Here is a 25,823-nt window from a genome sequence, read left to right as displayed (position 1 = left end):
CCTGTTGAAAGAATTTATTGTAGAAGATATTGAGAGCTTTGTCCTGTTTGGTTTACAGATTTCTTGGGATAAATCACATCCATGTTCCAGGACCACGGATGTGGGGCTGTGACAGCAGCTGGTTTTGATAAACTCCAAAATGTCCCTCTCAAGTAAAAGCAACACAAATTTCACCAAGCAATTCCACATCGGCCTTTTCATTCCCTTCCCTCCAAGCTCGAATTTGATTTTATTGCTTGAGATTTAGCAGAAATTTAATACTTTATCTCCTTGTGAACCATCCCTCCCAGGCCCAGCATTCCTCTGGCTGGATTTGGGGTTCCAAGCACGGCTGATCTTTTGCCAAATTGAAGTTGCTCCGTGCCCGAGTTTCAGGATGGTTTAAACTTTTGAAGTTTGCCCAAAAATGTGCTTTATGTTGAGCTGTCTGGCAGGAGAGGCCTCTCCTTTTCCATTTTTTTGTTTAAAGCAGCTTTTGGAGAGCCCAAAAACATCAGGAGTTGCTCCTCTCCCCAAATTCCAGGCTGGGCTTGCAGCAGGATTTGCTCATTCCATGGGGATCCAAGGCTTATCTTTATGGGAATAAAAGAATTTTGAGTGTCTCTGTGGTTCCCAGCTGAGCATTCCCTCTGCTCTGCAGTGGGGTTTGGGGTATTCCCCTTTTTCCAGTGACAGGAATTCCATCAGCAGCTCTGCTGTCAGAAACCCTCCCGTGTGGGAGAGCTGTGACGCTCCAGGACAGAGTTTTTGTGGATGTTGGTGCACAAAATCTCAGGATTGTGGGGTTAAAACCAAATCCGTGCTGCTGGAGAGGGGAAACCTGGCACAGGTGGGAGGGGACAGGGCTTGGAGGGGCTGTGGGGTGGCTGAAACCCCAGAAATGCTGAGGTGCCAATGGAAGCGTGGCGGGGCAGGGATGTTGATGTGGGATGAGGAGGAGGAGGAGGATGCAGAGCTGGAGGAACCAGGAATTTCATCTCTCATGGCTTTGGCACGGTGTGTCCACAGGGGAGAGAGAGCTGGGAAGGCTTTGGGGCTGTCAGAGCCTGCAGGAGCTGCCCCAGGAGCTCCTCCTGGGTGGGATCAGATCCCAGAGCATCCTTGATGCCTTGAGAGGCTGCCTGGAGCAGAGGCTGAACAGTGTTAAGGAATAAAGCAGGGATTTATTAAAGGCCTCAAAGGATTCACCTTGGGCAGTGCAAGGGCCTGGCCTGTGGCTACACCCAAGATGGACAATGGGTCAGGAGTTTGTCACACTTTGATAAGTTTTGGTCCATTTCCATATTGGGTTCATTGTCCAGTTCCAGCTCAGGTGATGCAGTCCCACCCTCCCAGACTGCTCTCCTCCATTCCCTGTTGTTTGCACTTTTGGGGCCTGGAGCTGCAGTGGTGTCCTTGGTTCTGGGGCTGGAAAAGGAAAAGGATTGTTCTGTGTGACTGAGCTGTGAGGAGAACTGCTGACACTTTGTATGGAGTTCAGAGTCATGGACCAATGCAGTGCAGAATCTGGGAAATGGGAAAGCTCAGACTGAAGGCATCAGAGCTGCTCCTGCAGAGCTCCTGGCTTAGGGTGGCTCTGGGAGAGCCATCCCAGCCCTGGAGGATCCCAAACCCTCCCTCTGGGGACAGGGAAAGGCCTCTGCTGGCTTTTGTTGTGCTAAACCAGGGATTTGTGGAAAACTGGCTGCTTCTCAGTTTCTTTGGAGGCTTCATGTTGGTCTTCTCCTTGGAAAGAGCTTCTGGGTTGCAGAAGTTGGTTTGTGAGAGGCAAACTCTGCTCCGGCAACTCAAACCATGAATTTATTTTTTATTATCCAACATTGCTTGATCCTGGTCTTTCAGACACCACCCCATGGAGTTCCCCCCTGGATGTAAAAGCTGTGGACACAAACTCTTGCCTTTAGGGTTTATTTCCAGCCCCAGGGTGCTCAGGGAATGTCCTTTGTTCCTTTAAATTAAATGGGGCCGTTTCTGCGGCAGGCCCTGGGCTGTGGGAGGTTTGGGGTGGGTGGAAGAATGTCCCCATTATTCCCTGGCCCTCGTGGCTGCTCCCTGTCCTTTGCAGGCACAGGAGGAGGAGGGAGCAAGGCCTTCACCCCAAAGTTACCGAGGTGTTGTCACATTTTTGAGGAGTTTGGCTCTGCTGTGACCGTCCCCAGCTCCCCATGGGCAGGCTGGCAGCAGCTCTGACCGTGCTGGCTTTGGTGAATTATTTTCATGTGGAAATCTGTGTTGGGATGTAGAAAGAACAGCTTTTCCCTTTTCAGTTAAAAAAAGAAACAACCCACAGCGTTGTTTATTCCTGTGGTTTTTGTCCAGGAACTCTGGGCATCTCCTGCCCCAACGCAGCGGCTGAGGCAGCAAATCTTTTGTAATAAAACAGGATTTTTTCTGCTTTGTTATCTGAATTAATTCCGTTTTTAGCGCTTTTCCATTTTCCACTTGCATTTCCGTTGCCTGGAGGATTTGGATGGATATTCCAGTGGAAAGTGTCTGTGCCTGTGGAAGGGGGTCGGAATGGGATGAGCTTTAACCATTCCAACCAAACCATGCCATGGTTTGTGCGATGTCCCTGTGGCTGGCACAGGGATGATCCGATTAGGGAGCAGTGCTGGGACTCCCAAGGGCAGGACAAGCCTTTCCACGTGGGCTGAGCTGGCAGGAAAGCCATTGTAAAGCCGTTGTAAAGCCATTGTAAAGCCATTGTAAAGCCATTAAAGGTGTCACGCTTCTTATCTGCTTTTTGTTTATTAAAAAAAAAAAAAAAAAAAGAAAAGAAAAAAAAAAGAGAGAGGCTACAAATAAAGCTGTGTCACGAGATCCCCCTGGTAATTGAGGGGCCGAAATTAATTAGCCATGGTGAATGTTCTGCATGGCTCCCTCTCCCTCGGAAGAAGGAGCCCTTTGTGCATCCCAGCCAAAGGCAGGAGCTGCACATGGAGTACCTGAGGGCATCACGGGGCCTTCTCCTCCCTCTCCTCTTTTCACACTCCTCCTCCCCAGCCCCTGCCTGTCCTTTCCAATCCTTTGGGTTGGTCAGGATTTCCTGACAGCCCTTTTCAGCCTGGCTTCCTCTCCAGCTCCCTCCCAAACCCTCCCCAGCGCTTGGGGTCACCTCTCCTGTAGGGTTTTGAACTGCAGGGATGGTGCCCAGGTTTTGGCAGGCTCAGGTGGAGCTGGGTGCTCCCAGCACAGGGTGGCATTGTTGGCATTGTCCTGGGCGGGACCAGCACCCGGATTTGATGATCCTCCTGGTTCCTTCCAGCTCAGGAGATTTTAGGATTCTCTTTGGGTTTCTCTCTTGTGCTGCTTAACTTGGGGTTTATTGGTTATTCTTTTAGATTTGATTTTTGTAGTCAATTCAGTCTTTTTCCTGTAAGGACTTGCACTGTTCTGCTCTTTATCTGCTGACTGAGCTCTGGCTTTTGGGTGCTGCTGGAGCAGCTCTGGATGTCTCTAGAGTTGGGATTTCCTGCCTTTTTATTATTGAGTCTCTTCCATTTTATTTTTTTTTTCATGGCAAATTCAAGCTTACAGACAGTGGCTTTTACACACAGTTGTATATAGAATTTGTATAGCAATTCATATTTTTGTGTATAGAATTAGAGAATTTATATTGCAATTAATATATTTTTATATAGAATTAGAGGATTTATATTGCAATTCATATCTTTGTATATAGAATTAGAGCATTTATATTGCAATTCATATTTTTGTATATAGAATTAGAGAATTTATATTGCAATTCATATCTTTGTATATAGAATTAGAGCATTTATATTGCAATTCATATTTTTGTATATAGAATTAGAGGATTTATATTGCAACTCATATCTTTGTATATAGAATTAGAGCATTTATATTGCAATTCATATTTTTGTATATAGAATTAGAGGATTTATATTGCAATTCATATTTTTAAATTGGAATTTCAAATAATCAGCAGCAGATTCCAAGCCTTTTTAGCTTCCACATTTGTGCTTCCAGGCCCTGGCTCTGCCCACAGGAGGTTTTCCCCAAAAGCTCCCCCTTGTCCAGGTGGGTGCAGAGCTCTGGAGCAGAGCTGCTGGCAGGGGAGGAATGTGTCCATTTTGGGATAAATGGTGTGGGAAGTGTGTTGGGGGCAGTAATCCCCAGCTGTCCGTGATCCCTGAGGAATTAAACCTGGATCCCAGACTGGGATGTGCCCGTTCCCTGCCAGGGGAGCAGCTGAGCCAGGCTCTGGGGGAGCATTCCCAAGGGCTGGGCATCCTTTGGGGGCATCCCCCTCTTTCCAAGGGATCTCTGCTCCTCCAGAGCTGATGGGAAACCCTAAAGCTCTAATTGGGCTTTCATTTTCTTACCTGCCTGGAGATTCCACAGGGCTTTAGGGAAGGAGGGAGAGGAAGGGCTGGGTTTGACTCCTGGGGGGTTTAAAACCTTAAAAAATCTTAAATCAAATGTGATACATCCAGTGGGGTAAATCCAGTAGGAAAAATTCAGTGTGATAAATCTAGTGGGATGAATCCAGTGGGATAAATTCAGTGGGATAAATCCAGTGGGATAAATCCAGTAGGAAAAATTCAGTGGGATGAATCCAGTGGGATAAATATAGTGGAATAAATCCAGTGGGATAAATCCAATGGGATAAATTTAGTGGGATAAATTCAGTGGGATAAATCCAGTGGGATAAATCCAGTAGGAAAATTCAGTGGGATAAATCCAGTGGGATGAATCCAGTGGGATAAATATAGTGGAATAAATTCAGTGGGATAAATCCAATGGGATAAATTCAGTGGGATAAATTCAGTGGGATAAAGCCAATGGGACCTATCCCCCCCAAAGCTGGAGCAATCTGGGAGCTGCCTCTGACCTGCTCCAGTTGGAATTCCCACCCCATTCCTCTCCCTCCTTCCCTTTTGGTGCTTTTGGGGCCATGGAAGCCGGGGCTGCTCAGTGTGAGCAGAGCCTGATTCCCGTGCCCAGCACAGCCCAGGCTAATTAAACTCCACCTCCTGACACTTGGGCTGGGGCAACTGCACTGAAGTCAGGCTTAAATCCACCCCCCAGCCAGGCCTGGCATTGGAGACATATTTCATAGGGCAGTAACGAGCCCAAATTCCAGGTATTCCTCTTCCCTGCAAACACGCCGTTCACGCAAGGAAATTAAAGCCAGCACCGTGCATGCTGAGGGGGCTTTTATTTGGGTTTTGTGTTTAAAAAACAACAACAAAAAAACCCCTCACAACCCTCTCAGGCTGTTAAAGTTTGTGCATGATTGATTTTGGGATTAAAAGAGCAATTTTTTTTTTTAATTTTCTTTTTTTTTTTTTTCATTTTTGCCACATTTCAAATCATCCAGGGAGACTTTTCCACCCCAGGAGCGGGGTGTGTGTTATCCCAGATTTAATTGTGGAGCCTGGGTGTGTGCAAAGTGTTCCTGAAGGTAATTGGATGAGGGTCACTGCCTGCCCTGAGATATATGGGCACAGTAATCAGAGAATAATTTCGACCCAGGTTGGAGTTGCCAGTAAAAGTTGTAAAAGTTAATTTTATAGGGGCTGGGACAAAATATGAGCGAGAGCAGGTTCGGGGTTCTGGTGTATTTGCTTTGTCTGGTGACGTTTTTATGATGTTTTATTATTATTATTTGTGTTTTAAATGCAATTTGGGGCAGAGGGGAGGGAGGGCTGAGCTGATTAGCAGCGTGTGCAGATGGATCAGGCACAGGAGGAGGAATTCAGCACTGACAGGAGCTGCCCTGGGCACCACCAGAATTAAGTTGTGGGGTGATTTATTTATTTTTACCATCGAGTTCTTCCCCTTGATCTCCAGCAAGGAGCAAAGCCCATTCTGAGGGTATTAAACAAGTGGCTTTTCATATTCCTGAGTGGGTGAAATCTTCCAAAGCCCTGTCCTGGCTGAGGCCTGCAGGGACAGAGGCAGGGATGGAATCATTCAGGTTGGGAAGGACCCCCAAGATGATGGAGCCCAACCTCGGGACGGGGCTCAGGGAGTGGAGCAATCCCATTCTGGGATCTCTGCAGGGCCAGGAGCATTCAGCTGGGATGGAGCTCCATCACATCTGCCACAGGAGGTCATTTCTGTCAGTCCTTCCTTCACCTGCCCCTAAAAATATCCCACTGGGCATTTTCCATTTGTATTAATGCATAGAAACCCACTCTCACTGGGGGGAAATTGCTTCCATTTATATTCTTATTTCAGCTGAAATCAGAGAATCCTGGAGTGGTTTCAGCTGGGAGGGACTTTTAAAGGCCAGAATTTATTTTTTGTTTGACTGAAGTGGGACACAAAAGTATTTCTTGTAAATCCTCAGTGTGAGGACGCTTCCCTTGCTGTTGAAAATTCCCTTATCAAACATTCATGATGTGGTTCTTGGGGGAGAAAGGGAAATATTGATTATTCCCAACACCAGCCTTTGCAGAGTTTCTTTTAAAAAATACTGAGCTTAATTATTCCAAGTAGGAAAAATATTTGCATTATTAAAAACATCTGCATCCAGCTGAGATTGCTCTTATCAAGAGAAACCTTAATTGCTTCTGACTGACGAAGTGAATGTTTATTCAAATCTGCCTTTATGTTGACGATCTTGCTAATTAAGCCCTTTATTTTATTTAGACAATTATGTCTAAACAACTGGGGAGTTACAGTAGCTCTAATTGGGCTTTAATTTTCTTACCTGCTTGGAGGAGATTCCACGGGGCTTTAGGGAAGGAGGGAGAGGAAGGGCTGGCTTTGACTCCTGGGGGATTTAAAACCCCAAACTGATGAACTTCCAGTTCCTCTTTCTGTCTGTGAAGGTTACAGGGACAGGACAAAGGTTTGGTTTATTCCTGATTTTTTTTTTTTTTAGTGGATTTTGCTTCTCCCAGGCTGGCATTGCCATTGTGGGTATGGGGGCTGCTCCTCCCCTCTGCTCTGGGAGAGCTGGAATTGTTCACCTGGAGAGAAGAAGGCTCCAGGGAGAGCTCAGAGCCCTGCCAGGACCTAAAGGGGCTCCAGGAGAGCTGGAGAGGGACTGGGGACAAGGGCTGGAGGGACAGGAGCCAGGGAATGGCTTCACATTAACAGAGATCAGGGATGGATGGGATATTGGGAATTGGGAATTCCTGCCTGTCATTCAAACAAAAAATAATTTGGCTTTTAAAAGTCCCTCCCAGCTGAAACCACTCCAGGATTCTCTGATTTCAGCTGAAATAAGAATTTAAACGGCACAGGGTGCCCAGAGCAGCTGTGGCTGCCCCATCCAGGGAATGCCCCAGGCCAGGCTGGACAGGGCTGGGAGCAGCTGGGACAGAGGGAGGTGTCCCTGCCAGGGCAGGGGTGGCACTGGGGGATATTGAAGGATGAAATTTAATCTCGGGGGCAAATCCCAGAGATCCATCCCCCCCTGGGTGAGGCAGCCTTGCTTCTGCTGGCCCCAGCCGCAGGGGAGGAGCTGCCCTGGGGGCGCCAGGGGGTGATGGATGTGCCTGCAGGGGGAAATCACCTCCAGGGCAGCCTGGCCATGTGCTCTGGGTATCCTTTGTCACCTTGGGCTGGACAGATTTTGGGGGTTGCTCAGTGTTTTCCCTCTGCTCTGGGCCCGTGCTGTTTATTTCTATTGGAAACGTCCCCAATTTGTTCTCCTTAAGCAGTGGCTCAAGTTTGCAGAGGCTTTAAGGCAGTGGATGCCTCTGGCTTGGCTCTGCAAATAAATGAATAATCCACTTCCAAATGAATGAATAAGTAAATGAATAATCCACTTCAAATAAATAAATGATCTACGTCCAAATGAATAAATAGATAAATAAATAATCCACTTCCAAATGTATAAATAAATAAATGAATAATCCGCTTCCAAATAAATAAATAGATACATGAATAATCTACTTCCAAATGAATAAATAAATAAATAAATAATCCACTTCCAAATGAATAAATAGATAAATAAATAATCCACTTCCAAATGAATAAATAAATAAATGAATAATCCACTTCCAAATAAATAAATAGATAAATGAATAATCCACTTCCAAATGAATGGATAAATAAATAAATAAATAATCCACTTCCAAATGAATGGATAAGAAATAAATAAATAAATAATCCACTTCCAAATGAATGTATAAGAAATAAGTAATCCACTTCCAAATGAATAAATAAATAAATGAATGTGCAGGAAATCATCCTGATCTAGGGGAAAATGTGATTTATCACGTGTAGTGAGTCAGTGGTAATTTGTGATTGGTGTTTTCTGCCAGAAATCATGGAGTGGCTTGGGTTGGACGGGAATTTAGGGATCATCCAGTGCTGGGCAGGGACACCTTCCACCATCCCAGGCTGCTCCAAGCCCCTTCCTGCCTGGCCTGGGACACTCCAGGGATCCAGGGGCTGCCCCAGCTGCTCTGGGAATCTGTGCCAGGGCCTGCCCACCCTCCCAGCCAGGAATTCCTCCCTGGTATCCCATCTACCCCTGACCTGGGCAGAGCTGTGGGCAGGGCAGTGCCACCCATGGCCAGGTGCCCACAGTGAGGACACAGCTCCTCAATCCCTGCTGAGGCCAGGCCAACTCCCCACTTGGATTTGAATTTTATTTTTATATCCCCTTGCTCCCAACAAAACAATCTCCTGTCCCCTCCGTGCTTGGAGCCATTGGGAAGCAGATTAAAAGTTTTCATCAGCTCTTCCTAATAGAGGCAGATAAAGCAGGCTAATGGTCATGTGTTGAGTTATTGAAGGGAATTCAGGTACTACAAAATCACCTTTAACCCTCAGCTTCCTCAGACCTCCTGCCTCGCCATTGTTTGCAGGGGTGTAAAAAACCAGAGTCCAGTTCATAAATTATTATGGAGTTCCAGTGCCCTTAATGCAGGACAGCTTTGGCAGTGTTTCATTTTGGGGTGGGAGCTAATTCTGGGCTGTGCACACCATAAAGCTCCAGTGTTCCCAGGGTTAACCCTTCCCCTGCCGGCTGGAAGGGAATTATCAATATTTGTACACTGTTTTATTCGTGGCAGTGATCTGTGAGGAATTCTCTCTCTTTTTCCGAGTTCCTGGCTAAAACATAGCAGGAAGGTTTTGTTTAAAGAATTTTAAAAAATCATCCAAGTTGTCACTTTTTAGAATTCAGCATTCGCTGTGATGATTTTTGAGGATTTCAGCCTAAAATTTATGGTTAAAAGTTCTCCACTGCTGATATTAGAAAAAGGTGTTTTGGTGTAATGTGACAGAATCATTGTTGGGTATTTTTTATTGATCACAAACCAGTAGATTCCATGCTCTGTGCCCTTCCCTCTCCACTGACCATGGCAGCTTCTCCTGAATTCCTTACAGCAATTCCTCCTCCTCCTCTTCATCAGTTGCTGTTTTCCGCGTGAGCTGTGGATTTAGGGTGAAGCCATGAGGGATGAAGTTCAGAATTGCAGTTGGACAAAGCAAAGAGGAGTTCTGTGCCTTTGGCCTTGCTCTCCAGCAGCCCTCACGCCAGCATTCCCAGTGTTCCTTGGTTTTGGAAAAAATTACTGCTCTGCAGGGCCTGGGTGGCATTCCTGAGATCTGCGCTTCAGGCAGCCGAGGTGGTCCCAGTTCTTAAATCCCATTAAAATTATCCCTCTCCACGGTTTTCTGCACTGGCTCCTCCAGCCAGGGAGAGGCCACGGGCTCTCCTGTCCATCCAGCCCCAAGGGGCTTCCCAAATTTGCCAGTTCGTTCTGTGTTTGTCTTGGTTTAGGGTAAATTCGGGAGAAAAGGCCAAATTTGGGAATGTTGTTATTAACACGAAGCAATGGTCAGCCCCATAACTATTTTTTTCCCTAAATATAGGAGGAAATTGCTGGCTGTGCTGTACTAAAGATGTTTTAATGGCCAGTTCTGTTCAGCAGTTTTATTTCCCGGCGTGTTAATTTTATTTTAATTAATGCATGGACTTGGAAATAAGTTAATCACTAATAGAGAGGTTCTAGCAGGGGTTGGGGTGCACTTTGAAGGCACTGAGCTGCCTGTGTGGGACAGAAGCTGCTTTTTGGAATATTTTATGGAGGGCACAAAATCTCTGAGGTGTTTTATGTGGCAAGCTGAAGATGGAATTCAGTCCCAACAAACAGCTGAGGGGTTATCCAGGGAGAGTTTGTGTCTGTGCAGAAACGCTGCACAGAAAACCCAAATTTCCTGTGAATTGAGTTCTGTTGCTCCCCAAAATCCCTGAATCCCAGAATCCAAGATCATCAATCCAACCTTTGGGGCCTGGAGCATCACCTTGTCACCGAGCAGGGCACCAAGTGCCACGTGCAGTCGTTTCCTGAAGGATGAGCCCGTGGCTATATTTGGGCTGACTGGTTTTTTTATGGAATAGTTGGATCCTGAGGTCTTTACTTTTCCCTGCTGTGTTTCTGGAGCACTCAGGCTGTGGGACATCTCCCACTGGCATGTGGCTTCCAGGAGGGGTTGGACCCAGTGACTGCTTGGATGTGCTGGTGGTGACTGGAATAAATCCCATTTCTCTCAATCAGAACTTTCCAAAATCCCACGTGCTGGGAGACTCAGTGAAAATTCAAATTTCAGGGGTAAAAAAAGGTAAAACTCTTATAGAAACCTCTATATACATTTTTTTTTTTTGTTCCCACCAACTGTCTCCTTCTCAGCACTGAGTTAGAAGTGCTCCAACCCTGGCTTTTCCCATTATCCCTCAAGATAATGTCTGGAGTTGGAGCTTCTGGTCCCATCCAGTAACAAAGAGAGGGACATTAATTGTAAAGGAAATGTGAATGGTTTGTAGTAGAAATGGTGTGAAATGTCCTTATGGGGGGACAGTGGAGGTGGTGAACCAAGAGATGGGGACACTCCTCTTGAAATTACTGATTTAATGTTGTATTTAAGGCCAGCCCTTTATTTTTTTTCTCCTTCCCTCTCATAAGCCTTTCTGATCCCTCCCTTCCTTGCTATTGGCACGGTTCTCACATAACTGTGTCCCAGACATGGGCAAGCTGCTCTTCACCCAAAGCCACCAGGATTCTTTGTGTGCAGACACCTTTGGGATGAGCAGAGAGCTCGGAGCTCCTCTCACCTCCCCGTTCGCTCTCTCCCGGCCGGGCTGCCACCGTCGGGATAATCCATAAATTATCACCAAAACCCGTAGCCCACTGCACATCCAGCTCCATCCTGACCCCAAATCTGAATCATTTAAACCCCTGGATGGGCAGGGATGCACACGGGGGTGGCCTCATCCCTCGCTGCTCCCTGGATCCCTCGCGGCCGGCGGCGCTCGCTCGGTTCCGCCCTGGGTTTCAGCTGGAGAGGCAGCCCCGACTGCATTTAATAACCACTCCTTCAGCACAGAGAGGTGCAGAAAGTAATTTGTCCCCTTGCCAAGGAGCAGGAAGAATGGGCATTTTGTTCCTGGTGATTTTACCTGGCTGGCTTCTGCAGGGAGAGCAGGACTTTGTGCTACCGTTGCCCCGCACGCTGTGTTGATTTATTGAAATTGGAGCCCGCGGGTGCAGTCCTGAGGTACCTCCTGACATGGAATTTCTAGGAGAAATATACAATTGGCTTGGTTATTATTTTTTCCCTCCTCCTTCTGCTTGGGCGTCTTTCCAGCTTTTGCACTAAGGAACAAGATTTTAAATTAGCCTTGAATTTTAACATGGTGCAGCTTGGCCTTGCTATTCCCAGGGTTTTATTATGAAGGGTCTGACGTTGTGTCCTGGTTTCATCTCCATCACCTGCCCTGTGATGCAGAGTTTCTTCTCTTTTCTTTATTTTTTAATTTTTTTAAATTATGTTTTTATTTTTAATTTTTATTTTTAGAGGAAGGAATTGAAAAGAGGCTGTGGGTCAGTCATTGTCCTGGTTTAAATGTCATTATTCACCTTCACTGCAGAGAGGTTGTGGAATGTCCCTCAGTGGAGATATTCCAGAGCTGTCTGGGCACAATCCTGTGCTCTGGGATGATCCTGCTTGAGCAGGGAGGTGGGAGAAGATTCCCAATGTGAGCCCTTCCAGCCTGGCCCCTCCGGGGATTCTGTGACTTTCCAGGTGTTCACATCCAGGCAAACATCTTGGGAGGGGAGTTCCCAATGGAGCCAAGAAAAGTGATGAGAAAACCACAGGGAAGGGATGGCTGGAGACGTGGTGCTGTGTATCCATGTCCAGGATCTGTAAAAAGAGTCAATTCCCTGATAGCAACTCCAGTTAATTCATTTCCTCTCAAGCAGTGTTAAAATATGAGTAAAAATCCTTCTCTTAATTAATATTGCCAGCATTTATCTATTTTTATCATGTTTGCTTTTAGAGCAGAAAAACTGAGAATTAGTATTTTATGCTGATACTCCCAGAGGTTTTTTGCATCTCTTTATTGGACATTTAGGCTGCTTCTCCTCCTGTTTTGATTTATTTCCTGGGCAAGTTTTAGGAAGAAGCTCTCTCTGGGTGAGAACTCTGCAAACCCAGTGGGGTTATGTTGAGAACAAGCCCGGAATCTCTTCACAGATTCCCACCAAATGGAGTTGGGATTTGAGCATCAATTTTCCATGTGCCTTGCTGTTAACGAGTTTCTGATAATTACTGTCCCTCATAGTTATTAGCAGCATCTTTGATGGTCCAGTTAAAGCACTTCCACAGGGTTTCTCCATGGAAAACAGAGCTGCCCCTTGCTGTGTGTGGTAATCCAGGAAAACCCTGGGATGCTCTGGGAGCAGCCCTGTGCCACCAGATCAGGCTGGGCACAGCCACACTGATCACCTTAGCGTGATTTTGGCAAATTCTGGGAGCAGCAGAAGGGCCAGGAGCTGGGGCTGCTGCTGTGCAGAGCCCGTGGCAGCTCAGCCCAGCTCAGCCCAGCCCCTCCAAGCCCTCCTGCCCCCTTCCCTCGGATCCGCCGGGTAATGCCGTGCAGCTGCACTGACAGAATGTGATTGCTCATCAGTTTGCTTGATGACTTAATCTGGGGCTGATTAGCATCTTGGAGCCCGTCCAGGAGATCAGAAATGATGCACAGCTCTCTTGCAGGCCCTGGGTTATTGCACGTTTGAGCCTGGCCCAGCTCTGGAGCAGCAGCAGGGGCTCGCCTGATTGCTCTGCACAAGGGTTGGGTTGGGGAGGGGGCTGTGCCAAGGCCAGGCTCCTGTCAGGGACCTGGGCTGGCCTGGATTTGTGTCCCAAGCACGTGTCAGCCCAACAGGCAGGGATGTAGAGCATCCTTTAGCTCTCAGTGCTCTGGTCTGGTTGATCAGATGCTGATCAGTCCCAGCTTGGACTCGATGATCTTGGAGAGCTTTTCCGATTAATTCAATTAATTTGTGATCACTTCCAGTAGTGGGCTGTGTGCTTGGAGTAACGATAAATCCATAAAAATCCTCTCCTTCCCCTAAAAACTGCTTCCTTAAACAAGTGAGGACATTTCCTGCTCCTCCTGGTGCTCTCAGATCATCACCCCGAGACGTTTTGCTGCCGGGGGAGTTTGGGAAGCAGCAGATGGGACAAGGGCCAGGATATGGGATGATGTGGGAAGGCTGAGCTGCGGAATCAGCCAGCTCCCGCTCAGCAAGGGTTAAATCTGGAGCAGGGACTGCTGGAAGAGTTCAGTTGTTTCACATTAGGCCGGGCAGCCCTGGCTGCCTTCTGTGCTCGGGGAGCCGGGGGCCGAGTCCCCAGCGCTAAATCTGCGTAACCGATGCCGTACAACTGGCACCAGCCTTGACCACAAGTGGCCGTTAAAATAAACATCCCCGGGCTTAACTGACAGGCAGCAGCGAGCAGAAACAGCCCAGCATGATGGGGAATATTAAACACCCAGCCAGAACCGAATTTCGGCAGCAAACGCCCCCCCCCCCACCCCCAAACCCGCCCCGGCATCGCCCCAGCCCCGCAGCATCAATGGGAGCAGTGTTTGGGACCTGCTCCCGGGGCTGGTGGGGTGTGGGAGGTGCGAGAAGTCCAGCCCAAAACACAGCCTGGGTAAACACAGGGCATGAGCCCCAGGGTGGCACCAGGACTGAGAAATGCAGCCCAAAAGCTGTGCCAGGAAACGCAGGGTGTGAGCCTCACAGCAACAGCGGCACCAAGAAATCCAGCCCCAAACATATCACAGGAAAACAAGGCACAAACCAGCCCTGTGAGAGCACTGAGATGGAGAAATACAGCCCCAAATATATCCCAGGTAAACTGAGGACATGAGTCTCATGGCAGCACCGGGATGAAGAAATCCAGGCCAAAACTGATCCTGGGTAAAGAAAAGGCACAAACCCCACAGTGACATTGGGACTGAGAAATCCAGCCCCAAATATATCCCAGAAAAACACAAGGCACAGTCCCAGGGTGGCACCAGGACCAAGAAGTCTAGCCCAAAACACATCCCAGGTAAACAGAGGACATGAGCCCCACAGCAGCACCGGAATGAAGAAATCCAGCCCAAAACTGATCCCAGGTAAAGACAAGGCATGAGCCCCATTACAGCAGCAGGATGGAGAAATCCAGCCCCAAAATATCCCAGGAAAACACAAGGCACAAGCCCCAGTGTGGCACCAGGATGAAGAAATCCAGCCAAGAACATATCCCAGGAAAACACAAGGCGTGAGCCCCATGGCAGCACCAGGGCTGACAAATTCAGCCCAAAACCTTTCCTGGGAAACACAGGGCACAAACCCCACAGCAACACTGGCACCAAGAAATCCGGCCCCAAACCTATCCCAGGAAAACACAGGGCAGGATCTCCAGGGTGACAGCAGGATGAGAAATCCAGCCCCAAACCTATCCCAGGAAAACACAGGGCAGGAGCCCCATGGCAGCACCGGGATGGGCTGGCACAGAGGATGGGAGCTGCCATCCCTCGGGCACTGAGCTGCTCCAGGATCTTGTCTGGCATTAGGAAAGGAGGTAAAAGGCTTTATTAAAAATGAGCTGCTTGCCTTAGGTTGGCAGATTTATTTATAATGGTGATTTGTGAGTGCTCCAAGTTGGGACAAGAGTGAGGGCATTATTATGTCCACGGGGATAGAGGAGCGACACATTTATTGGGTGGAATTTATCTGCCTGGAGAATTTCTTGATTTCTTTTTATAAGAAAAGCATAGAAACAAGCAACACTTACAAAATAAGCGATTACACAAGGACAAAACTTGCCAGAGCTCGAGGCAAGAGGATTTGGACATTGGTGCTGCTGGGAGAGGCTTCTTCCCTCCTGGATAGCAGCACAACTCCCTGCTCTGGCACGTGCTGCTTGAAATCCGTCACGTTTTTGTGTCAGAAGGGAAACCACTGGAGTTATTAAGGGTGTGCTGGAGAACTTCCCTGAAATTGTGTCCTTTAAAATGTAGTTAATTATTGGTTCTACCCAAGGAAGGCCTTGAGCGGGACGAGGATATTTCTAACAAGCGCAGTTTTGTGTTCAGGAGTCCAAAGATGCCCGAGCCTATTTCCTAACATTAGTAGGATTTAAAGATCTATATCATTGTGTGTATTATGTCCTGGAGTGTTGTTATGTTTTGTAAGAAGTCGCTGATTTAACCTCTTAATTGTTTAAAAAAGAGTTGTTGGAATGATGGCCACAGCAGGAGATGCAGTGCCTGTGTCACTGCTGGAGAGGTGCAGCGCCTGGAATCACACAATCACTTGGGTTTGGGTTGGGAAGGATCTTAAAACCCGTCCAGTTCCAACCCCAACACTTTCCACAATCCCAGGTTGCTCCAAGCTCCATCCAACCTGGCCTTGGACACTTCCATGGATCCAGAGACAGCCACAGCTTCACTGGGCACCCTGTGCCAGGGCCTCCCCACCCTCACAGGGAGAGGATTTCTCCCTAATCCCTACTTTAATTCTCCCTTCTTTCAGTTTGAAGCTGTTCCCCCTTATCCTGCCACTCCAGGCCCTCATTCTTTGCAGAGGGGGAGCAGAATTGGCTGCTGGATTCACCCAACAGAGTTTGGAGATCAGCTTCTCATGGCCAAGAGTTTCCCTGTGCCTTGTTTCGCTTGTTCTAAATTCTTCCAGGCTCCATCCTTTGTTACTCGGGAGAAGGCCTAAAACAGAAACAAGCTCTCCCAAGTTTTTGGCTCCATCTTTGAGACAGCAACCTGGATTTTCCTCTTGTCTTATTCTTATCCCATCCTGCTCTAGAAACGCTCTTGGATGGACAGGAGGTTCAGAGCTGGATCAGGCACGATGGTTCCTGTGGAGCCAGCTCTGGATTTAAAACCGTGTGGATGTGACACATGGGGACATGGGTTAGTGGTGGCCTCGATGGTCTCAGAGGTGTCTAAACCTGACTGTTTGTGCAGTTCTGTGCTGGGTGTGCTCTGTCTCCTGGGCAGTTGCAGAGTTAAACGAGTTCCCCCTCCCGCCGCCGGCGCTGGCTCTGGCTCGGAGCGCGGTGGCGTTCCAGTTCGGAGAATTCCAGTGACCAACCAGGTAGTCAGCTCCTCATGGCACAATTTACCCTTTGTGAACACATTTTATGAAAGCTCTCACTGTTTGTCTCGAGTTGTGGAGGGGGGGAGGAAAAAAAAAGAAACCCCAACCCGACTGTAAACGTCCAGGCCACGGAGCTGCCTAATCCAAACACAGGCACGAGCCGGGGCTCCGTGTGTTCCTTGGCCTGGTGCTGAGCTCGTGTTTATGAGCACACACCAAAAAAAAGCCCTCTGAAGGAGTCTGGGCCTGGGTTTAGCACTGGACATTTTAAAGGGGGAAAAAAATGAGGGGATGAGGGGCTGTGGGAGAGCAGCCGTGGGGTGGTTTTGGGGTTGTGAGTGGGAAGGTAAAGCTCTGGGTCCTCTGAGTGTAGCCACTGGAAAGATGTTCAGAAAGATGTTCAGGAAGATTTTCAGAAAGATATTCAGGAAGATGTTCAGGATGTTCTTCCACTCTCCAAAGCCATAGATTTGCCCTTCAAGGCACCGGAGTGTGCAAGAAACTCTGTGGAAAAAGTTGGAAAATCCTTGAAAAATGTTGTAGTAAAATAGCCCAGGTGACCTTGCTGAGGTGGGAACGGCCAGGGGGATGAGCAGGAGCATTGTCAGGGGATGCTGGAGGTGCCCAGGGCCATGGGCTGTGCCAGCCAGGCTGCTCCTGGTGCAGTTAAGAGCACAGAAGATGCTGCTGGCCTGGGATGACCCACGTTCCTTGGGAAGAAATGTTGACATCCTTCCCTTAGGAGCGTTCCCTACTTGGGCACAACAAGGGGTTAATGCTGGAATTGTTAAGCTCTGTCCCCTCATGCCACTCCAGGGGGGAGCTCTGGGTTTTGCGGGGATGCTCAAGGCTTGTTGAGGTGTCCTGGCTCTGTTTTTTCCTCCTTTCCAGTGCTTATTCCCATCACTTTCCTGTTCCTTGATTTATCAGTGGGGCCTGGTGGGAGCTGGCAAATCCCTCACCGTGCTCATGAACCAAAGCAAAACCTCTGGCCTGCAGGAGAAAACACCAACTGAACCCCAAATAATGAGTATTAAAGGAAAATGTAAAATGGCAGAGGGCACATGGAGTAAGCAGAGGTATTTTCTGGCTGTCTGGTCGAAGGTTTGGTATCATTTTTCTCCAGGATTACAGGGGCTTTCACCTCATAAATTTGGGCCTGTTTGAGGTCGTTAATCTTTCTTTACATGTTGCCTTGCAATTTTAGAGCTTTGCCACCATCTGGGATCACATTTTAAATGGAGTTTCCACTCACTACGTCCCCTTTTCATGGAATTATTTATATATGGAGAAATGCATAATAAATACATCAGCTCTGGGTTGTTTTTAAACATTTTCAGGGCTTACCTTGTGTGGAAAAACTTGTCTTCTCTAATAGAGAGTCATAACAGTGACCAATTAAAGGATCACATTTGCAATATGCTCTTAAATGGCAATTTAAAATATTGGTGAGTGATCCGTGGGGAAAGGGAGCTCCAGGCCAGGGACCTGAGTTGGAAAATCCTGGAGTGTGAGACAGAACAGCACCATCTGATGGAAACAGCAAACCTGGAGAGGGATTTCAGCTCCCCCCTTGCCTTTGGGATGGAACCTTCTTGTGTTTCCCTTATATCTTGGTTTTTCTCCCCGATATGGTGGTGTTGGGTAAAATGTTGGACTTGACCATCCTGGAGGCTCTTCCCACTCTCTAATTCTTTTGGATGGACCTTCCAGCCTGTCCCACTCCCTAAACCCATCTTGCCTCATCTCTGCTGCTCTTGACAAACCCCAAAGGACCCACAGCTGGTTCCACCAGCTCTTGCTGGCCCCACCAGAGCCAAGATGTCTGCCCCAGGCCCCGCCAGCTATTTGAACGGGTTTTTGAACAAATAAATAGCCTCAACAGCTCAGTGGTTCCTTGTGTAATTTTAGCTCAGGACCTCTCCAAGAATGTCCAGAATAAATAGGTGAATCTGTAATCCATCCCCAATTAAGTGGATATTCCGGGAGCAGCTCGGAGCACGTTACGGAGGAGCAGTGTCAATAAACAGGGATGCTGTGGGCCCTGGAAATGTGGGCTCTGTTCCTGGAGAGGGAAGGCTCAGACCAGGAGCTGGGTGCAGGCTGGAAAAGCAAACAGAAAGGAGCCTTCTGCCCCCACCCAGGTGGCTGGGATTCCAGCCCCCATCATTCAGTGTCCCCCAGATCCTCCTGGGGTGATTCACCCCAGCCAAAACTGAACGAGGCAGGGAGGTTTCACCTCCGCCCGCGACTTTACAACGTTGTCAACAGGAAAACAACAAATTCCCTGGGATATTTTACAGTGCTGAGGCATGAAATTGCAGAGCAGAGTCTTCTCCCCAAGCCCCCTTTCCCCTCTGGCAGCTGCAGCCACCATTCCCTAAGAAACCCAACCTCCAGACTTGAAGCACTGCTGGGATTTTTCAGGCTTTTAACTTTTCCTTGGCTCAGCCGGGAGGAGCGGGGACCTGCTGGAGCTCTGCAAAACCCCCGAGCACGGGCTGGCTGGGGAAAGGAGTTAAAAATGAACCAGCAGATTTTTATATATATAAAAAGTAAAAATATATGTTCTCCATCTGAAGTTTATTTAGGTCCTTTGGGAGAGTGGCGCGGCACCACGTCTCTACTAAATTGCCAACATTTTATGGCCGTGCTGGCACCGTGTCAAACACACATCTCCTTGGCTTGCTCTGCTGTCTTAAACAGGCAGATTCCAGTCTGTTTTTCTATGGACTGAATATTCCTATTGACTGGGCGAGGAGAGCTCTGCCCAGCAAGAACCTACAGGCAACTTCTCTTTTTATTACTTTATCGAGCCTTGATTATTTTGATATTGCGCTGCTGAAGAGCCGACCCCTTGTGACCCACTGGATGTCAGAGGAGTGTGCATTTCAAGCCAGATCCAGCTTTTTCTTTCTTTTTTTTTTTTTTTCTTTCCCTTCTGATTTTATTTGGATTGGAATCTTATTAATAACTGGAAAGTTTTGAAGGGGCTATTTTTAACCGCTTAGCTGTCGGGAGTATTTCAGTAGCGTGGACGTGGAGCTTTGAGTGTACAGATAAATACACCCAGCACAAGGTGCTGCTGGGTTTAAACCCGGCCTGAGCAGTTCCCTGCTCCATTTCCTTCCCAACATGAGAATCCTTGTGCAAAATCCCTCTGCTGCTCATCACTCAAGGTCTCTGCCCGCGTGGAGCCTCTCCACGGTGAGGAAGCTCCGGGACCTCCCCCTGTTCCAAGCAGGGTGGTTTCTAGGAATCCTTGGATGCTGCAGAACCCGAGACAGGCTGACTTCAGGCAGGACCCTCATCTGCCCACACTTCCCAGCAGCTGGGAGTGACCTCCCTGCTCTCCTCTCCTCTCTCTGCCTCCTGGCACGGGGCTGGGGAGACGTTCCCGCCGGCCCTGGGAGCGTGGAGCTTTGATCTGCAGATGCCTGAGGAGCCAGGTCAGCATCTGAGGCAGGATGGACTGGCAGGGAGCAGCCTGTTGGACCACACTGATCCAATTAGGCTCCACGATGGAGAATCCTTTTTATTTTTTGGTCCAAAGCACAAGAGAAGCGAGGGCTGTTGCTTTGAAGCCGAGGAGATGAGTTCATGCCTCAGTGCTTGGGAAGCTGGAGAGCCGAGCTTTGCAGTTCATCTGGATCTTCCACAGCTCTCCAGAAAACATTTAATAAAGCTCTCATCCTGCTTTTCCAGGGGACTGCTGCTCCTCACGCTCGGCTGGCTGTGCCAAAGGCTTTCGCTGTCTCCTGGCTGTGGGAGCCTGCAGAGCTGCTCCTGACATGTTCACTGCCCCTCTGTGGGGTCAGGGGGGAGGATAGTCCATCATTCCATAGGACAGGGAATGGCTTCAAACCACCAGGGGGAAGGGTTGGATGGGATACAGGGGAGGGATTGTTCCCTGTGGGGATGGTGGGACACTGGCACAGGGTGCCCAGAGAAGCTCTGGCTGCCCCTGGATCCCTGGCAGTGCCCAAGGCCAGGCTTGGAGCAGCCTGGGATAGTGGAAAGTGTCCCTGCCAATGCAGGGGGTGGCACTGGATGAGATTTCAGATCCCTTCCAACCCAGCTCATTCTGGAATTCTGTTTCTTTTGACCAAAGAGTTGTTTTTTTCTCATTATTTATTCCCATTTGCTGTTGTTCCGTTCCGTTCTGTTTTTCAGGATTTCTCTGCCATGAAGTGCGCTTGGTTGGATTTGTTGATCTTAGAGGCCTTTTCCAACCTAAACCATTCCATGATCCCCTGATTCCTTACCCTCCAACTCCACACTCCCCTGCTGCTCAGCTCCTTGCATGGCAGCAGTGCTGTGAGCCCCGTAAAGAATCCCAGGGTGGTTTGGCTTGGAAGGACCTTAAAGCCCATCCCATCCCTTGGGCAGGGACACCTTCCCCTATCCCAGTCTGCCCCAGTCCCAGCCCTGTCTGAGCACTGGGTTGTTTGAGGACAATGTGGGATTTGTTTCCCTGTAGAAGAGCCTGGAGCTTTCCCCAGGCTGGGCTGGGCTGGGCTGGGCTCTCCAAGGCTGGGATTAAATCCTCCCTTGGAGTTTCTGGGAAGCTGTGGCAATAACGGGGCTGGGAGGAGGGACCATGGGCAATCACAGCCCCCAAGAAGAGCCTTCACTCCTCTGTATAATGGCCTTCTGTTGGCTTTTAGTGGGGTGCAGTTTAGTAAATTAGGAGTCTTCAGGTACTTAGCACTTTAATGGTTCTCACTAAGAACATAATTAAACCATAGACCCCGTAGGGAGAAAAAAAACAGTTTATTGTGCGTATTTTTAGACTCTGTTACCAGCCCTCATAAAACCTGCTCGATCCAAGCCAGGGAACAGGCCCGAGCTGGCGACCCAGAATTCCTGCAGCAGCACTCACACCTTACAAATCTGCCCTGTGAATTACAGGATTCATTTTCCTGCTCCCATTTCCAAAGGCGTTTGCAGCAGCCGCTCCTCCCCGGCTGCTGGAGGGGTGAGGGAGGCACCAGGGTTATGATGTTGTGCTGACACACAAAGCCAGGGTTTGCTAATTGGTTTTTTTGGGGTTTTTTTGTTGTTTTTTTTTTTTAATTTAAAAACATTTTCAGTCTCACAGAGGTGCCCAGAAAGGGGGCTGCTCCAAGCCCAGAGCTCTGCTCCCTCTCCGTGTGCATCCACCTTGGGATTGCTGAGTTCCATCTGCCCTGGAGCTGCAGTTCCCATGGCTGTGTGTCAGGAGATCACAGTTCTGGGTGCAGGAGAGCTCCCAGCTGCTCCTGGGATGCTTCCTAGGATAAAGAGATTGAGAGGGAATTTTCATCAGGCACTGGGGTGCCGTTTCCCATCTGGGACATGGGGGAATGGCTTCAAACTGAAAAAGCGCAGGTTTATGATGGAAGATGGAATAAAGTGGATTAAGATGGAATATTGGGATAAAATCCTTTCCTGAGAGGGTGGGAGCCCCTGGCACAGGGTGCCCAGAGAAGCTGTGGCTGCCCCTGGATCCCTGGCAGTGCCCAAGGCCAGGCTGGATGAGGTTTGGAGCAGCCTGGGACAGTGGAAGAGGGTGGGAATTAAATAATCCTCCAGCTCCTTTCCAACCCAAACATTCTGGGGTTCCATAATTCCCCTCACAGCACAGCCACAAAGCAAAGTGCAAAGCTCCAAATCCCAGGAACAAGAGAGCCTGGAAAGCTTTTCCCTCCTCTCTGACACCACCACCACTGGGATGTTCCCATGGGATTAGGATTTCTCTGGAACAGCAGGTGTGGGGCAAAATCCATCAAAATCCCTCTGCACAATCCCAGCAAGGTGGGGTTTCTGCAGTTGTGGGATTTCTTAGGGTGGCATTTATTAACAAATCAGAATTTGGGGTTGTTCCCTTTGAAAAATTTGCCATTTTCTTGCTCTGGATGGAAAAATCTCCCAGTGTCAAAAAATGTCAGGCTGACAAAAGAAAGGTGCTTTCCCCAGCTGTTGGTGCCTCTGGTGGGCTCGGGCACAAAAAGAATGCAGGAAGTTTTCCAGCATCCCAGCTCCTGCTGATTCCCAGGCTGCTCCTGCCTCCCTGCCCCACCCCAAGGAAACTCAGCTCCCTTCCTGGGGAACCTGTGCTGTGCAGCATCTGGAAGGCATTGCAGGAACACACACACACACACACACGCATCTCCTCCCCCAGCAGCTTTTAAAGGATTCCTGGGACGTGTGAATCACCGTGCTGTCACTGGGCTGTGCTTTACCCTCAAATCCCAGACTGGGTTGGGCTGGAAAGGACCTGAAAGCTCATCCCATCCCACCCCTGCCGTGGCAGGGACACCTTCACTGTGCCAGGGTGCCCCAAACCCCCATGGGGACAATTCCAAGGCTTTTCTGGGAAACTGTGCCAGGTCCTCCCCACCCTCACACCCTCCAGCCTGGCCTGGAACTTCCACTGCAGTGGGATTTGAGGCTGGAGTTTTCTCTTCCTGCCCTTAAACAATTTGGGATGGCAAAATCTCCACTCCCAGCTCAAACAACAAGCGGGAATAATGCACATTAATGCATTAATTACAATTATAAGTAGGTGTAGCATCAGTAACCCTGCCTGCTCTCCGTGGTGCTCATCCGTGTGTGCCAGACATTCCAACCTGTTGGATCAGTGCCTCAGCTGGGTCAGGATTGGTTAAAGCACTTAAAAATAACAATAATGATCATAACAACAACAATAACAACAACAACAATAACAATAACAATTTATTATAATTTAATATTTATTATTATAATAATTAATAATTATCATAATTATTGTGGTAATAATGGCGGTAATAATAAATATGTGGTAATGTGGTACTAATTGTGGTGATGATAATAATAATCAGTTTATAATTGTGATTATAATAATAGCAACTTAATATTATAATAAGAATAATAACAATAAGAATAATGATTATGACAATAACAACAACAACAACAACAACAACAACAATAATAATAATAATAATAATAATAATAATAATAATAATAATAATAATAATAATAATAATAATAATAATAATTTAAAAGAGCCAAGGAACAACCTGCCTAATAATAATAATAATAATAATAATAATAATAATAATAATAATTGAAAAGAGCCAAGGAACAACCTGCCTGTTTGGAAGGCTAAGAGCATTTCTCAGCAATTTGGGATCAAAACAAGCCCTTTGGGAGCTTTGCTGGGAATGCTGCGAGGAGCCCAGCAGGGATTAACTGGGAGCAGCTCCTGGTGGAGGGGAGGGACCCTGGGGGGCACCTGGGGCTGCCCTGACCCCCCAGCCTGGCCGGAGAGGCCCTGGCAGAGCTCCCTGACCCCGGCCTGGCTCCATCCGGGAAGGAAGGATGCGGTCTCCTGTCCTCAGGGGCCTCCAGCCCAGGCCAGGCTTTATTAATCCCAGCTTTGCTAATAAGGAATTACAATAGTTGTGGGATTTGGCAGCGGGAGCGTGCTTGGCTGCCATGCATCCTGCAGGATTTGCCCTGTTTTGTTTGTATTTTGGATTTAACTACAAATAATTTAAAGATGTGTTGTGTCTCCTTCAATTAACATTTGTGTTCTCGACCTCTCTCTTTTTTTGTTGTTGCTGTTGAAGTTTTAAAACAATACCAGGGAATTTGAGCCTGTCAGATACGTTAAGATAATTTCACATTTATTTTTTGCTCCAGTTGTGGGATTTCTTAGGGTGGCATTTATTAACATATCAGAATTTGGGGTTGTTCCCTTTGAAAAATTTGCTGTTTTCTTGTCCTGGATGGAAAAATCTTCCAGTGTCAAAAAATTTCGGGCTGACAAAAGAATAATATTGTCCCAAGGCCAGTATGTAAATACCTTAACCAGTAGAGCATGTTTAGAGGAATTACACTTTCCTCTCCCAAATTACCATCTTGGAAAGCAGCTCCACCAGCACATTTATTTGAATTTTAAACATTTTGAAAGCAGATCTCCGAGGTTTTGAAATCTGGTTTCCATTCTTGGCTCTGTTTGACCCAAGGCCTGACCCCGAGCAAATCTGAGGCTCAGTTTCTGGATCTGCTCCGTTGCTCTGAGGATCCTCACTCACTTTAACATCCCTCAGTGCTGATCTAAGTGTAAGATTTCAGTGCTAAATAATAGCGGGCTTAATTTAAGATGGGGTTTGGTTATGATGACAAAAGGGAAAATTAAAAAACTTGGTTTTTAGGAGATGAATTTGTTTAAGGACGTGTGGAATGGAGTCATTTTGTCTGCAAAGAAACGAGTTCCCAGAGGTGCAGGATGGCAAACCTGGGGAGAGGAACAAGGGATAAGGCCAGAGCTTTGTAGCAGCACTTCATACCAAGTTTTGGAGGGGATTAATTCCTTTTTTCCTCTGATTTTGGAGGGGATTAATTCCTTTTTTCCTCTGCCCCTGCAGACACAGCCAGTGCCCAACCCCATCTCGTACTTCATGCACCGCTCGCCCTGGTGGTTCCACCACCTCGAGACCTTGGTCAACCACTTCATCGAGCTGCTGGTGCCCTTCTTCCTGCTGCTGGGCAGGAGGATGGCCATCCTGCACGGGCTCCTGCAGATCCTCTTCCAGGTGAGCTGCTCCTGCTTCCTGTCCTCCAGCCCTCGGGTTCTGGCTTTTCCATTTTTCAGAGTCCGTGCTGCTTTAGGCTGTAACTCTGACATTCGTGTTATGATGCCTCAGGTTTTGGCTTTTCTATTTTTCACATTCTGTGCTGCTTTAGTGTGTGGGTCTGAGCTCCATATTATGGGATGCTGAGCTCTGTGCAGAGAGCAGGGAGACAAAACAATTCCTGCTCCAGCTGGGCACCAAGGACAAATGATCCAAATCTCAGCCCAAGAGAACCCCGTGGGCTGGAGAGAGAAAACCAAGCAGGGTGGGACTGCATAACCTAAAGCTGGAATGGGACAATGAACTGCAAGATGCAAATGGAGCAGAACTGATCAAAGTGAGAGGCCCCATGACTGGGCATCCATTTTTGGGACCATTTTGGTTCATCTTGGGTGCAGCCCTGGCTGGGCTCTGGTGCTGCCCAAGGTGGATCCATGGAGGCCTCCTAATAAATCCCTGCTTTAACTCAGTCTAGCCTCTGTTCTAGATCACAAGGCATCATCCTGAGGGTCCCCTCCTCTCCTGGGCTTCCCCACTCTCCCAGCAGGAGCTGGCTCAGGGGGCAGGGTGGGATTCAGGCTCCAGGGAATGAGGATGATTCCCAGCCAGGCATTCCTGGCTGTTTCCCACTGCTGGAGCTTTGGTTTCTGTGTGGCAGAGGAATGGCAGCCCAGGATCAGTGCAAAGGCTCTGTGGGGAATCCTTGTGATCCCCCCAAAAGTTAATTTTTCTAGACACCTGTCCATCTCTGAAGGGATTCTTCTTTCTGTATTTATCATTCGAGGATTGTTCTTTATCTCTGGAAAGGGTTGAGCTGCTCTTCACAAATACCAGATTG

At 48.1% G+C, this 25,823-nt stretch overlaps 1 protein-coding gene across 1 annotated transcript in view; it reads left to right on the top strand.

Moving 5' to 3' along the window:
* The window catches only part of LMF1 (lipase maturation factor 1), a 141,559-nt gene that overhangs the window by 71,163 nt on the left and 44,573 nt on the right, over nt 1-25,823 (top strand). Inside the window, exon 6 of the mRNA XM_054516593.1 lies at nt 24,779-24,946. Coding sequence (XP_054372568.1) covers nt 24,779-24,946 — 168 coding nt within the window. The remainder of the gene's footprint in view (nt 1-24,778; nt 24,947-25,823) is intronic.

Source organism: Molothrus ater, chromosome 16 (genome assembly GCF_012460135.2).
Source record: "Molothrus ater isolate BHLD 08-10-18 breed brown headed cowbird chromosome 16, BPBGC_Mater_1.1, whole genome shotgun sequence".
NCBI lineage: Eukaryota > Metazoa > Chordata > Aves > Passeriformes > Icteridae > Molothrus > Molothrus ater.
Note: the sequence above shows the minus strand (reverse complement) of the source record. Positions and strands in the feature narration are given on the sequence as shown.